Source organism: Plectropomus leopardus, chromosome 11, assembly GCF_008729295.1.
Source record: "Plectropomus leopardus isolate mb chromosome 11, YSFRI_Pleo_2.0, whole genome shotgun sequence".
Classification (NCBI taxonomy): Eukaryota; Metazoa; Chordata; class Actinopteri; order Perciformes; family Serranidae; genus Plectropomus; species Plectropomus leopardus.
The window spans coordinates 19,312,981-19,327,874 of NC_056473.1; the positions used below are offsets into that span (position 1 = coordinate 19,312,981).

General features: G+C 40.4%; 1 protein-coding gene across 1 annotated transcript in view; it reads left to right on the forward strand.

Moving 5' to 3' along the window:
* cdh13 (cadherin 13, H-cadherin (heart)) overlaps nt 1-14,894 on the forward strand; it is a 323,390-nt gene that overhangs the window by 149,776 nt on the left and 158,720 nt on the right. Inside the window, exons 5-6 of the mRNA XM_042496074.1 lie at nt 10,652-10,657; nt 11,298-11,450. Coding sequence (XP_042352008.1) covers nt 10,652-10,657; nt 11,298-11,450 — 159 coding nt within the window. The remainder of the gene's footprint in view (nt 1-10,651; nt 10,658-11,297; nt 11,451-14,894) is intronic.

Below are 14,894 nucleotides of genomic sequence, written 5' to 3' on the forward strand. Positions count from 1 at the left end.
TCAATTTGTTGGGGTCCAAATACTTAAGACCAGCTCGCCATTACCAAAAAAACTTGACATGTATGCCATTTGTGCAACAACCCATATTTTCACTTATTTTTTGGGATACTGGGCAGGTCTTTAGCCACCAAAACTATGTGGTCAGATAAAGAAAAAAAATTATGGTTGGATAAAAATAAGTACATTGCTACTTTGACTTTTGATTTTATATGTGACACAAACACCAGACTCCTGGTTGAAAGTCATGTGTTTGTTTGACCCGTCCACCACCTCACCCCCTTTGCCACACAGGATTTTCATCCAGGAGACCAGTGTTTGTTTCATGTGTGAAACCAAAAGTCAAACCTGTAAATGTACTTATTTTAACCCAACGCATACCTTTTTGTTTCCTAAACTTCAGCAAGTAGTTTTCTTGCCAAAACCTAACTGCATACTTTTGGTGCCTTGACTGTTTCATAAAGTTAACTTCATTTTCAAAAGTGTCATTGTTTGTACATTCATATATGTTTTTTTGGTTATCAGTGGTAAACAACCTATTCTGTTTTTTAGTTTCAAAGATATGTTGTTTAAGAAAGGTAGAAAAAAAAATTGATAACAGATGAAAAGAAAAGTTTCCAATGGAGACATTTCACTTTATCTCATTAATGTCTGACAAGAGAAAATATAATTGTATTAGTCTATAACATTACTGTTTGACACCCAGTATAATTCTTTTCATTTCTGAAGGTTTTTTTTTCAGCTCTGCAGTCATTAGGACTCCCTGTGGACACTGAAAGTTGTAAAAAAAAAAGTGAAAATCTCAGTTTTGTATGTTTTCAGATACAATTATTTTAAACTACCAGGATTGTAGACCAGGGCTATATTCTGCATTATTCTCCAATGTGTGCTATTTAATTGCCAGGACATTATCATTTCTTTGTCACTGGTGACTTATCCAGTTTGACCCTGTGGAACAGGCTCAAAAAGATATAACACAGTTCATTATTTATGAGGCAGATTATGAATTGCACGTCATTACATACACAATTCCTCTCAAAAGAAATACACATTTTTTATTTTGTTTTATTTTTTTATGGTGAAAAGTCAGTGCAGCAGGTAAATCATGTAACCTTAGTCGTCTGAAAACAAATGGTCAACCAAGAACTATACACTGTAAGGCTCTACATTAATCTTACGTAGCGTTGATGTATCTCTATGTGTCAGGGAGCTTTGTTCCAGATAAGACTGGGTGCTATGAGACCAACCACATCTCTCACAACCCACAGAGACTAACATAAAAAGATATTCCATACTGAGCCCTACACATAATAGATAATTGTACCCTGGAGAGCATGACCACAGCACAAAGCCTGGGCCTCCTGCTCATACCAGCACCATGCCCAATAAAGTCCCCCTGATGCAACTCGAGGGCCTGGGGATACCAGGTTGGTAGTAAAGGACAGTGGAATAGGTGAGTATACATGTGTTGAACCCTTAGATGAAATTTTTGGGGGACAACTGTAGTCCACAGGGGGTTGTGCAACTTCAGGGAGATAACAGAGATGAACAAGAGTCAGCAGATCAGTTTGGTCCACAGGGGACACATATTATCCCTACAGTACGCCATTGACTTGCTGTGGGTGGAGCAGCCATTCCTATAGTACTTTTTTATGTTCATGTAAGAAATTGAATGCAGCATACGTGACATGAATTCTTTCCCCTCTCTCCCTTCATTGCAACCCCTTAACAGTCCCCCTCTTTTTCCTATTTCTTCTTCTCTCCAATTTTCAGTTGCAAATAACATCCGTCCTCCTCTCATCCCTGTATCCCTCCATCCTTCTCCCCAACCTCCACAGTCAGCTTTGCATGAGAGGACAGGCTAATGTGGGCTATTTTACCCAATAGAGGCTATATGTCGGCAACTTGGCGAAATTGATTTTCCACACCAATAGCTTTCCTTCTTCTTACGCAACCTACCATTTCCATATGGCAGCCATTCATTTTTTATGCTCCCGCCCTCTCTTCGTGAGATAAGCAGTAAGAAGCAGGGGAAGAGCTGAGATTGTGAGGGCTACAGTTTGACATGTATGACTGTGCGTGCCAATGCAAACACGAGTGTGTGTGTTTGTGTGTGCGTGCGTGCTGGCAGGGTGAGGGTGGGTTGGCTGTCAGCGGGACTCACAGGGGAAGGGTAAGAACCTTGTTGTTTATGTCACACCTCCTGCTAGCTGTGGAATTGTTTTGATACAGAGGTCTCTCCCCTGCCCTCCCTCGGGGGCCCATAAACAGCTCACAACAACTCACACAGCAGCTGGAGCATGCAATGAAATTGATATGCTTAAATTTGTCTCTTAGTACACGCCACTTCAGTCACTGCTGATAGGAGCATTTTTTTTAAGGCTGCTCAAGTATTCAGGAGGATAAATTAATCACAGCTCAAGTAGTTTAAATGTTTATTCCTCAAACCTTTTTGCTCATGTCTGGGATTATGTCTGAATCAGGCGTTATTCTCAAGGGTGAATAGGAGGCTGGGTAGACTGTTGTCTACTGTACCATCCAGTGATTCTAATCAGTCTGACCATGCATGTATTTTGATTGTTTCCCTGACTGTATGCCTGCACTAAGTATGTACTAAGAGAGCCTCAGTGTCCTTAGATGCCCCCCCCCAAAATTGCATTGCTTACTGGGTGCAGAGTCTGAACTGAAGTTTTTTTACTGCCTGTCAGTGTGGCAGCCAAGAATTTTTGTTTGCCACTGACGCAGAAATGTTATATGCGGCAAGAAATCTATGTGCTAAATGAGGGACTAACATTTAATCATTAAGACATCATTTAATATATGAATGACATTTAATGTTTGATATATTTAAACAAAAAAACACAACAAGTTTTGTCAATTCCAGCGTTTGAATTACACGGTGGCTCCCTGGGAGCTCTATTTTTGGGAGTGTACATCAAAAAGGGGCAGTGTTTATTCATGGAAATGGCACTGTATATTTACGATAGCTTGACAGCTCACCTTTCAATATTTATCCGCTCACCAAAAACTGTGTGCTAAGTAAATCCACCAAGACACACGCTCTCTCTCTCTCTCTTGCGCTCCACCACACGCTCACGACACATTACGCCCTACCTTCAGATGAAATTTATACGTGTGCTAATGAAGTTGATACAGTATTTAGTAGTCATGTATGTATGTGCAACTATCCTCTTACTTACTTACTTACTTTACTGCATGTAAAGTTATGTAGGTTAGATTTGGCAAGAAAAGTATGTAGGCAAGTAAAGTTACCACAGTTAGGTCTAAGAAAAAAACAACAACATTGTGATGACGTACCTTAGAGTAACTCAAAGTTCACATGGTTTCACACGGTTCTGATCAGTCTCCTGGGTGAAAGTCTTGTGTTTGTTTGACCCATCCACCAGTCTTTATACTTACTCTTTTTTAACTCCTGTCAGCGCATCACATGATTGCAGCCTTCCTGATCAGTTCAGGTGGGTTTTATATGAATTACAGTCTAATGATTATGTGTATTACATATAAATTGTAGTGCATTACATTTTGTATGTATACATATGAATACTGCATAAGAACATCCTGGTATTTGTGCTTTTTCTATTGACAGTCATTGATCAGAATTTGGTTAACTTTGACTGTCAGTCAAAAGGAATAAGGCTCTATGGCCAGTGACATAACTTTTATATGGCAATTACGAGTGACTTTCACAGCTTGTCTCTCTGCTGTGCATCTTCCCTACCCGCCAGAGTGGCAGGTGGCCTGATCATTTTACCCACCGCTGCCAATGATTTACCTGCATTTGGGTGGGTGCATGCCAAAAATGTTTTGCAGGCTTCCTCAGGGTTCAGAGATTTGGGGCCCATGGGCACTAGCACCCTTCTCTGGCTAAGCATGAAGAGAGCATGCACATTTAAGACTTTTTTTTTTGACTAATGTAGCACATAGAGAGTTTGGTTTTTTTTTACTGGACCTATTTTACACAATTTTAATAATTAAAAAGGTCATTTAAGGTTGTTACACAAAAATACGTTACTCTTTTACCTTTACTTGTAATGGTAAACCTAAACGTGTAATGGTTGTTTTTTTTATTTTTGGACTATATACTCTGCAATACTGGCTGTGCCAAAATCACATCCCTGCCCAGAGCTGTTCCTGAAAGCTTGGCACTTTGTAACTCTAATCCATTACACTCATCTTATCCGCCAGTGCTCATATAAATATATTTACCTGCATTTATAGGTGCAGTGAGTAAGCTGTTATGTTCCCTGTGCTGTGTACTGTGGAGGAGGCAAGACTAAATGCTGCAAATTTTGCAAAACATGTTTAAAACTTTAACTGGATAAGTCATCTTTGTGGAGAGTTTAGGATTGTTTTTAAAGTGTCAGTTTTCTTTGGCTTTGGTTAATGGTCCAAAGACAACCCATCAGCCTGCTCTAGCTTTGACCAGTTTTCTCTTCATCTGGTGGAGGTTTCAAATTGCAATTTTCCCAATGTCAAGAATTCTATTAAATCTTGTGGCAGGCCAATCACAGGTGATGACCAAAGACTGATGGTTGAACAGACAACTGTCAGCTCCTCTTTATTTGATGAATATGTTTGTGTTTGTTAACATGTTTTGCTTAGATGTGGCATTCCGTATCCTGTAAATATAAAGGGGTTTGTGCAAATGCTTGACAGAAAATTGCAGTTCACTCCATAGTGACTGACACAAAGTTGTAATTTCTTACTTTAAATCAAAACAAAACAAGTTTTAAATATCAGTTCAAAAAAAACAACCCAGTGCTGACACACATTGTTAAAAACTGTCAAAACGTTAATAAATGATAATGCAGCTTCCATAATTCTTGACCATGAAAGAGGCAGCAAAGAGAAACCATTACTTAGATGCTGATTAACTTCACATGGCACTAATATTACCAGATTACCTCTGTGTTAGTAAAAATATGGATGAATAAAAAATTTGGAATTTTTAATTGACAAAATATGGACATGGCAGATTTCATGGGATTATCTTCACAGACAGCTGCAATTATTACAAATTACTTGAGGTCCTCAGGTAATACTAGTCCCGTGCAAAGAAGGCTCAATCGGCTCAGCCCCTGCATAAAAATGTGGTGGATAAGTTTGGGGTAATAACTGTAAAGCAGGCCTTACAGAAGACTGATTTCATGTCCTATAGGAATGCTTACTTCTTCCAAAGAGCCTTCAGAAGCTTGTAATTCAGAATCACTGATTCCTACAGGCACACTAAAAACAAAACACACACAGCTCCAATAAATTACAAATGAAAATTTCAAATGTATCAGCATGAAATCTCAGACACCTCAGTCTATAAAGCTATCTTAACTCCTGGTGCTGCACTGGAGCTGTCAGTCATTCAACCTGTGTTTATCCACCCTTACCGGCTCACAAATCAACACAACGTGTCTGACTTGACATGACAGCTCCAATAAAGTATTTTTGGTGAGTGAAATGAGGGCCTGGTTTGGCTATAGCCCCAGCTAATATAGTAAGGAGAGTAGACATGTCTGGCAACTTTGCTCCATTGTGTTAGCGCACAGCGCCTCCTCATTTGCTCCCCCTGTCAATCTGTCTCTCTCCTCTGTCTTACCACCTGTTGTCTGACAACTGTTACATGTGTCTTTTTCTTCCTTTGTAACTTTGTTTCAAGTCTTTTTATTCTCTCCCCTCTGCTTTATTTGTCTCTGTCTCGTTCTGCTGCTCCTCTCACTCACACAGCCATTCAATACCAAGTATCTGAGCTTTCAAGCAGGAAGTGAACGTGTTTTGTAGTGAGATGTTTGACGCTAGAAATCAAGCAGCCTGCGGGCCTCGTCATTTAGTCTAATTGATTCTCTTAATTGTCTTAGAAAGACCAGAAAGTTCCGGCCCTTTCTCCCCAGTCTTTCTTTCGGCATGATAATCATCCCCGTCTGTGGCGGATGTTTGCCGGCAGTGAGTTAAAACCATCTGACGTAAATTCCAATTCATGCCTGGACCACCAGACACACTGAGCAGATGTGAAATCCATTTTGATGGGAGGAGCTTAAAAAAAACCCCACAAAAAAACCCAAGAAGAGGAAATAAAAACAGAACAGATTTGTTGGTTGTAAACTGTCCAGGAGATGCTGTCATTGTGTGAGCTTTAACAAGACTGAGAGATTGCTCATCCTGCTGCCTGTGCATAGCCACAGCCTTTCTCCAGCGCTCCAGGGCATTCAATTCAAATAAACTCATTCTTCTTTGGGTTGATTTATTGTGCTTTGTTTTGTTCTATTTTGAACAAGTGTTTTCTGTGATTTTAATGACTCAAAAAATACTTCATTTTTCCTTAAGTTAGCCTTTATAATGGTTGAGTGAATTTGAGTTGTTGGCTTGACACATGAGGAGGCAAGAACAAGCTGGGCTGTGTGAAGTGAAGCTTCTTTTCAAAAGCAACATTTCCCACTGCGATGGTCCCTGCTGACCCTCTTAGCACGGTCTTGCCGCTTAATGACACTCCTGTATTACTGTTTGTTCGTTTTCAACAAGGCTTCCTCTTGATTGTTGCCCCTCTCAGGCTTGTTGTGATTGGCTCAGAACACAGCAGCTAATGGCTAATGATTAGCAACGGCTTGGCAAACCAATCAAAGCCAGATAATTAGTCCCATTGTTTTCCCATTGCCCTGCGCCGAGGACTTGGGTCGGTTCTACCCGTCCATGTCTTCACCAGGCCTTTCCACCTCGCCTTGTCCCTCTTATTAGCAGGCTGGAGTGGCAGGGCAATCAGGCAGTGCACTGGTCCAAGCTTGGCATGCTTGCGCACACGCACACACACACATGCATGCACAAACTGTACACACATTCTTGTACACTCAGAGTCTCGTGTGCAATAATGCACTCACATTCACAGGCACAATCAGACCACCACTTTAGTGCCTCCTCTTCTCTCGCTCTCTACCTCTTTCACACACACACACACACACACACACACACACACACACACACACACACACGGCCTGGCCTGGTCCCAGGAGTCCTTTCATGGCCAGTGATTGTCATTCGCAGCTGGCTGTATGACCTTGGTAGGGATAACAGAAGCACCACTGAGGGATGCTACTGCATACTCTCTCACGCACACACTGGGGTTGATATCCTCTCTCATTCTCCCTCAAAAAACACAAGGACATGTGTGCAAGGATGTGTTTGCTTGTGTATACAGAATTAGCATGATAATGATTCAGTGTAATTATGTTTTCCTTGGTCCAACACTTTCTTTGGCACACTTTGCCTCACATAGCAGATTTTTCTTTTGACTTTTGAGACACGCCAAAAAAAAAAAAAAAGAAAGAAACACCCAAGTGATTTTTTTACATAACTTTTCTGAGAAGACATCTGCGTGTACTTCATATTTGTACATACCCGTGTTGCTATTCTACAGGTTTATGTTTCTTACCCTCCTGACACCTGACAGGAACACAAACAGCAGGAGATGTTATCAAGTTTAAATGTTGTTATACACACGAGCAAACACACACAAACACAAACACTCAGGTGCTGATCCATTGTTTCAGTGCTGATTCTTTCTGAGCGCTCGGAGGTGTTTGGTGTTGCAGAGCTGCACCACACCTCCTGTCATCTTCCCGCAGCATCATGAGCCCCGCAGTCTTTCATGTCTGCTTGGCTGGTAATGAGAGCTGATAGAAAGAGGTGAGATTTTCCCATCAGTCCTCCCACACACGCAGGGGGAGACAGACTCTGTGGAGACAAAGCCATTGGGTGCACGTTTCTGTGCCAGCATGCATGAGAGTCGGGGTGGGTGTATAAGTTGCAGATTATGACACTTCTTCCCCACAGAGACATCTCATAAACACTAAACTTCTCCTGACACTTCAGTTACACTTCAGCTGAAGTTGCCATGTCTTTATTAGCGATCTCACCCTCACTACTTTCTCTTCTCTCATTCTGCATCCTCACACACCCACACACCCTCCCTGTACGTCCGTTCCTGTTTTTTCCCTCCACCCCTCCCCCCTGCATCTTTCCAAGTTTGACGCAGAGCCATCTGTGAATCCAACTAATGTTGCACCTCATTCTTTTTTCTTTGTTTGTTTTCTTCATCTGACCCAGTTTGCCTCTCAGCAGGTGCTCGCTGCCACTTTGATTGCTGCTCTGAAATATCTCTGTCCTGTATGGCAGCTATTGTACCTGTGAGAGTGTGTGATTGTGGCTGTGTGTGTGTGTGTGTGTGTGTGTGTGTGTGTGTGTGTGTGTGTGTGTGTGATTATGGCTGTGTGTGTGTGTGTGTGTGTGTGTGTGTGTGTGTTTGTGCATTGGTGGATTTTGTTTGTCCTATAAATACAGAATACAGCACAGAAGTTTTATTGTGTGATTAGGAGTTTCTAACACAACTCGTAATAAGAGAAAGTACTCTTGATGTTACTGATTTATAACAAAAAAGTTATAAAACTTTCAAGGAAAATAAGATGATGCAGAGGGAGGGTGAGGAGTGGAAAAAAGGAAGAAGAAAGGTAAGATAAGGTGACATCTACAAATAACTGCTTTTGTAACTCTTTTGACATTTCTCACCTTTGCCGTTTGGAATGACAAACAAAGAGAGCAGAAGTAGTGAGCACAAGAGGACACGGTACAGAGAAATGGAAAGCGATGAACAGAGAGTGGACGCTTAGCAGAAAAGCAATGGACGGACATATTAGAGAGAGCAACAAGCGGTGGAGCAAGGGGCCCGAGAGCGAGAGAGAATAGAGGTGAAAGATGAAGAGGGACATCGAGATAAATGCACAGAGCTTTGGAGAGGGCTATAAGGACTTGAGCTTCATCTGGCATAGGGTTGTAACACAGTCTCATCTCCCATGCTCTTTCAAGTGGGGAGTAGAAAGGCCGTCATTTTAGCTGCCATCCAATGGAAGTGCGCTCTCATTAAAGGTGACCTCATCGCAGCCGTCTGATCATGAGGCATAGCGCAGAGGAGCAGTTTACATCTTTGGCACACAGCTAGAGAGCTGAAGCCCACAAGGGTGTCATCATGATGACAAGCCTGTGTGTGTGTGTGTGTTTGTGTGGGTGCAGCATAGTATTTGGGCAGCACATAAGTATTTAGACAGTGACACACTGTTGTTGTGTCGACTCGCGTGGACTTAAAATGATGGAAACATGAAAATGAGATTGCGTTGCTGACTTTTTAGTTTAAAGGGAGTTCAAATTTAGTAGGCCCAAAGAGGAACATCAAAATCTTAAAGCTGAAAGTCAGTTATTTAGCCTCTTGCCTGCACTGAAAATGATGCTTCAAGGGGAACTACGCCCATTTCCGAAATTTATAGATGTTATTCCTATGTTGTGAGTGCTAAAACTCAATTTTCTGATGTCATCAAGTGTAAAGTCTGATACCGCTACACAGACAATGAATTGGGAAAGATGATATGAGAGCACCCAGGGGGAAGTTTGGAGCATATGGGTACAATTTCTGTTTCAGTGCTGAGAATACTACAGTAAAAAAAAAAAAGCTCATTAGGGTGTAAATAGACAACAGACATTCTGTAGTTCCACAAAATCAGGCCCCCATTCATTGTTTATGGAGTACTCCAGGCTTTATACTTGACGACATCACTAGTTTGAGACACTGGTTTCTGGCTTTGAGAATATTCATTGAGCTTTTCAAGGCCATGGGAATAACATACTGGAATTGTTTATTTAGGTGGTGTCCCCCTTTAAGTAATCTTCAATTATTATCCTAATGACAGACTTTGATACAGCTTAGTTTTAAAGAAATTGTTTGATATTTGGGGAAGTGTATATATTTTGGCACTTTTTAGCTTAGAGATAGATGAAAAAATGAATACCACTGTCATATGTGTACAGTAAATATGTAGCCAAAGACAGTAACTAAGTCATCTTAGTTTAGCATAAATAGTACAAAGAGGAGGAAACTGTCCAAGGCAGGACAATGATACAGAAGATTACCCCTATGAAACACTTAAACAAATAAAATATGAGGTGAGGATGTTGGGCAGATTTTCTTTCCTTTGGACAAAACTTTACCTGTTGTTTTTCCCTTTTCCCAGGATTTATGACACAGTAAGCTTAGCAATCGACTTCTGGCTCTAACTGTACAGACTTGAGAGTGGTACCAATCCTCTATTTCTTGAAAAATTGAACATAGTATTCCTCCAAAATCATCCACAAAGAATGTTAAGGAAGACTCTCGTCAGTAGATCTCTTTTACGGCTGACATTTTGACATAGCAAGAAAAGCACAGGTGAATTTAATACATAACATCAATCGTTGCACGCCTCGTAGGAGACATCTTGTGCATGCTTGCTCACTGGAATATCATACTGGGATACTTAATGGAACAGAGCCATCCTTAATGTTATTTATTTCACCTGTGCTTTTCCTGCCAGGTCAAAATGTCTATATGCTGTGAATCTTTATTTAGGCATTGTTTTACCGAGAACAAAACTTAGCACAGTTTGTTTTCACAAGTCTTACATCTGCTCAACTCAGGATCTGTAAAGATCTACCAGGTCTCTGACTCTTGTTGCTGTGTCTTCAGTTTCATGTGAATCTAACATACTTTGTTTTCTGTGTTCTTTTTTTTTTTAAACCTGCCTGTTCCTGTTGCTGGGGTGTCTGTGGATGCTGCTGGCTATGGCAGTCTCATGTGAGTATATCCATCCAAAAAGTCCGTGGGTCAGATCACTAAGAAAATGGTTAGCCAACTAACTTGGCAGCACTCCTGAAAAATAGCACTGTATTGTATTGTATTGTACTTTATGAGGCCATTTCACAGTAGTTGGTGCAAATCTGCCTTACATGGCCTCACGACGACAACACTCATCTACATAACATCCCACTTAATTATTAAGGAATTGAGTTTTTTTATTTATTTAACTGCTCCACTTTCCTTATCTGAAAGGATTCCTAGCATGCATTAACAAGTGGTCACAGCAGGCCTCCAATGCTCGGGGAGATGATGCTAACTTTCATGCCAACTGATGAAATCAAATCAAAGTCTTGTCTGATATACATTTTTAATTGCTAGCTATCAGGGATTTTGCATCACCATTCAAGGCGCAGCAAGCTCCTTTTGCTTAAATTTATATCAACAAATTCTAATAATAATAAGGGTTTTTCCGTTACACTGCGCTTCAAAAAGAAAAAAAAAAAAAAAACAGAAGCAGCAGTTCACCACTTCTTTGCCTCAGGGAATAAGCCTTCTCAAAATTAAATGGGGAAAAGCTTATGGTTGTTCAAGTTTTTGATGTCTGTGTGTGTGTGTGTGTGTGTGTGTGTGTTTGCAGGTGATTTCAACAGAGAAGTCAGGGGATCATATCTTCCGTCTGACAGGCCCGGGCGCTGACCAGGATCCCAAAGGTCTCTTCACCATCGACATAGACACAGGAGACGTGTCAGTCAGCCGCTCACTGGACCGGGAGGCCATTGACTCCTACCAGGTCAGTGTGTGTGTGTGTGTGTGTCTTTGTCTTTGTCTTTTTAGAGCTGGTGCTTATTGTATTTGTGTGTATGTTCTTTTTTTTCTTTTCTCTGTCCAGCTGGACACTCTTTCTTTGACAAAGTTATTGTTTTCTTGTCAGTTTCAGTGTTCACATAGTTCCCCTTTTGTTCCCTGATTATTATCTTTTTAACTCTGTCAAGTTGTTCATGAACTTGTAATTCAAACCGATGTTACTTTGATCAATCACTTTCAAATTTAGCATATGTTCACCATATGGAAAACAAAAGTTAGAGGTTGTGAGAGAGCTTTGATTTTGTAGCAGTTATGCAGATATTGACAGCATTATTTAGGAATGGATGGACTTTGCATTTTGTCGAGGCTGAATCGATGCTATCAGTTAAAATTTGGTGGTTTCCCCTCTGATGAAAGTACATTAGCGCATGTTTGAGTTGCCTGCTGAGCTTGGTGCCCTTAGGGTTGTCTACCTGATGAAACCATTTCCCCTGTAACAGAAAGGGGGCAGAGAAAATCTACTTTTTAAGTCAGTCAATTGATCTTATCCTCTTTTCTGAAACCAGACGTGAGTGCGGGTGTTCAGCTGGATGCAAGCTGTTGATAAGCTAACTGGCTTTTGTAAAAAAAACTCAGAATAATTCAGTCTGTAAATACCAGCAGACGTGAGATTGGAGCAGGCATGTGACAAACAGAGAGGAGGGCTGAGAGGGGCGAACAGAGTCGCCATATTTCTTTAGTCTTTCCCTGCTCTGGTATCAGTGCTTACTATTACATGCATGGTGCAACCAGAACATTGGCTTCACTGGTTACAGTCTTCTTCAGGTTGTTTACAAGCACCTTTGGCAATTACTGTGCGCTCCTATATCCCATGAATAATCTGGCTAACAGATAGATTAGTCTGCCCAAAACATACAAAAATACATCAGATGCAGCCTTCCATTATGAATGAATAATATGTTCCAGTGAATATGAAAATAAATAATGACCCAGTAATTGAAGCACTGGCAGCCCCCCTATTATAACTACACCGTGCAATTAACACTGTGAAGATCTGGGCTTAGACAAGTGTTAGAAAGAACATGTAAAATGACTCACATGTTTACATAGCACATTAACCTTCATGCCAATGAGCCAGGTGTGAGCTGTCAGTGTTAAATGGTAATTCAGAGCAGTGACACATATGTTTGTTAAACCAAAATCAGGTGACTGAAGTAAATGTAGCTGCTGAGAAGTAGTGTAAATGAGTCAGTCGAAAGGGTGATACATAGCATTTTAGGAGTTTAGAGGTTGATATCTTATTATCTAGCCTTTCCAAAACTAAAAACACAGGAGCAAAGTGTAAGGTAGAGATTACGAGTTTATCTGCTCCACTGTAACATGCAGTTGTTGTAGGGTGTCTAGCTAACTATCTTACCACCATCAGTGGTATCCAGGGATTATTTCCAAGGCACACATCATTAACTAACTAAACGCTAAGAGCTTAGTACTCCACCAGTGGTGCTCACAAGGGGGAGCCTTTAAACTGTAACCTCAAGAAATCTGAATGAAAATGGTTCTGTGGTTACCCACAAGTCTCCTCTCAATTTGAGAGGGCTTGTTCTGGGTAAATATTTTATTCTTTACAATGTACTTCTTCAAATCAGAGCTATATAATCATATTTTTCTTTTTTAAGGAAAATGAGCCTATTTGAAGAGCAGTGAATCACTTAACATGTATAGGTATGTAACATAATTGAACAGGTTTGTTGTTGAACTCAAAATGTTAACTGTACCAGTATTAGTCTAAGCCCATCAGATGATTAGTAATATTAAGTGTAAAATAATAAATCAAAGTATATCAGTATGTAATTCCTTAACTCTCCATATTGACATAGTTTTCAACCAGCAGATACACTTCAACAGCATAATGGAATTACTGAAATTTAGTTATGGTTTTTGGTATCGGTGTGCATGCCCAAGGTTTTCAGTCCCCCCCGTCACCCACCCCTATGAGAAATTTCTGGGGGCACCACTGTTCTCCACTACCACATTGTTGGTCCTGGATGCTAGGCTGATTTAAGAGTCTTCTTCCTGCTCATTATTGAATTTTGGAACATTTTTGCTACAGCAACCCCTGTGAGGATCTTCAGAGAAAGCATTACATTTGCTGTATGTTGCAAAGCCCCCTAAGGCTGATTTTGTGATATTGGACTTTAGAAATGAAATTGAAATTGAATTGAAATGACTATTTCTACAGCCCATTGGGACATGCCTTGTGATGGGCCCACAATGGACTTTGATATGTGCTACCTGTAAAGCACTTTGGTATGCATTTGGCAATGAAATGTGCCAAATAAATATATTTGTCTTGCCTTGCTAAGCACATCAGTTTATTCTTAAAAGGCTTTTCTATTTTAAAGTTAAAGAAGAAAACATGTTTTCAAAAGAGATGTGAAAGAGTAGGTGAATGAAACCCAAACAGCCAAACAAGGTTAAGTTTGAACATTTATGAACATCATGCTTATAATACTGATATTATCTAGCTTTAGAGTGCAATACCAGGAAAATACTATAAAATAAAAAAAAAATACATGTATTCTACTTGGATTTTCAGCTGGTGGCTGTGCTGACTGTATGGGCATGTAGCATTACCCTCAGTCTTTGAGCTCGGTATTATACACTACCCATCAAGTTAAAATTCAAGTTTTAAGGATTTGGGGGAATATATTGGCAAAACTGAATATAATAGGTATATCTGTTTTCAACAGTGTATAATCATCTGAAATTAAGACTTGTGTTTTAGATTCCTTAGAAGTTCCCCCTGCTGTTTCTACAGTACACAGTACAGGCGACCTTAACACTGGCTGTAGAGAGGGCTTTTTGTGAGCCACCGTAGTTCTTCTACACGCTTGGCACACTGGAGAAGTTTCAGTTGGTTGCAATATGCAGCCTCACCGCTGGATGCCACTTAATCCTACACACAAGACCTTTAAGAACAGTTCTGCAAGTTTCAGCCAAAACAGACAGTCATCTTAAAAGTATCAAAATGTCAACTGCAGACAGCATTTTCAAACTTAAATAAAAACTAAATTAAATGTAAGGTTAATAGCTAAAATGTGCCTTTTGTCCTTTCAGACACAAAGTAAGAAAAATTGGCTGCTGTGTGAAACACACTCTGCACACCTGCACAGGTGTTTTTAATTCCTCAGGCTGATTAGATGTTTGTCAGTCAAGTAGAGCTACTTTGAATGGTACGACGTCACCAGAGTAAAAGTGTTAATAAGACTGAAGAAGGTGTTAATTGTCCCATCCTAACATGTAAAGCACGAAGTGAAAACACCTGTGTGTGTGTGTGTGTGTGTGTGTGTGTGTGTGTGTGTGTGCGCGTGTGTCTGTGTGTGTGTGCGTGCATGAGTGTGTAGGAACTTTAAACAAAGTTTCTTGTTGA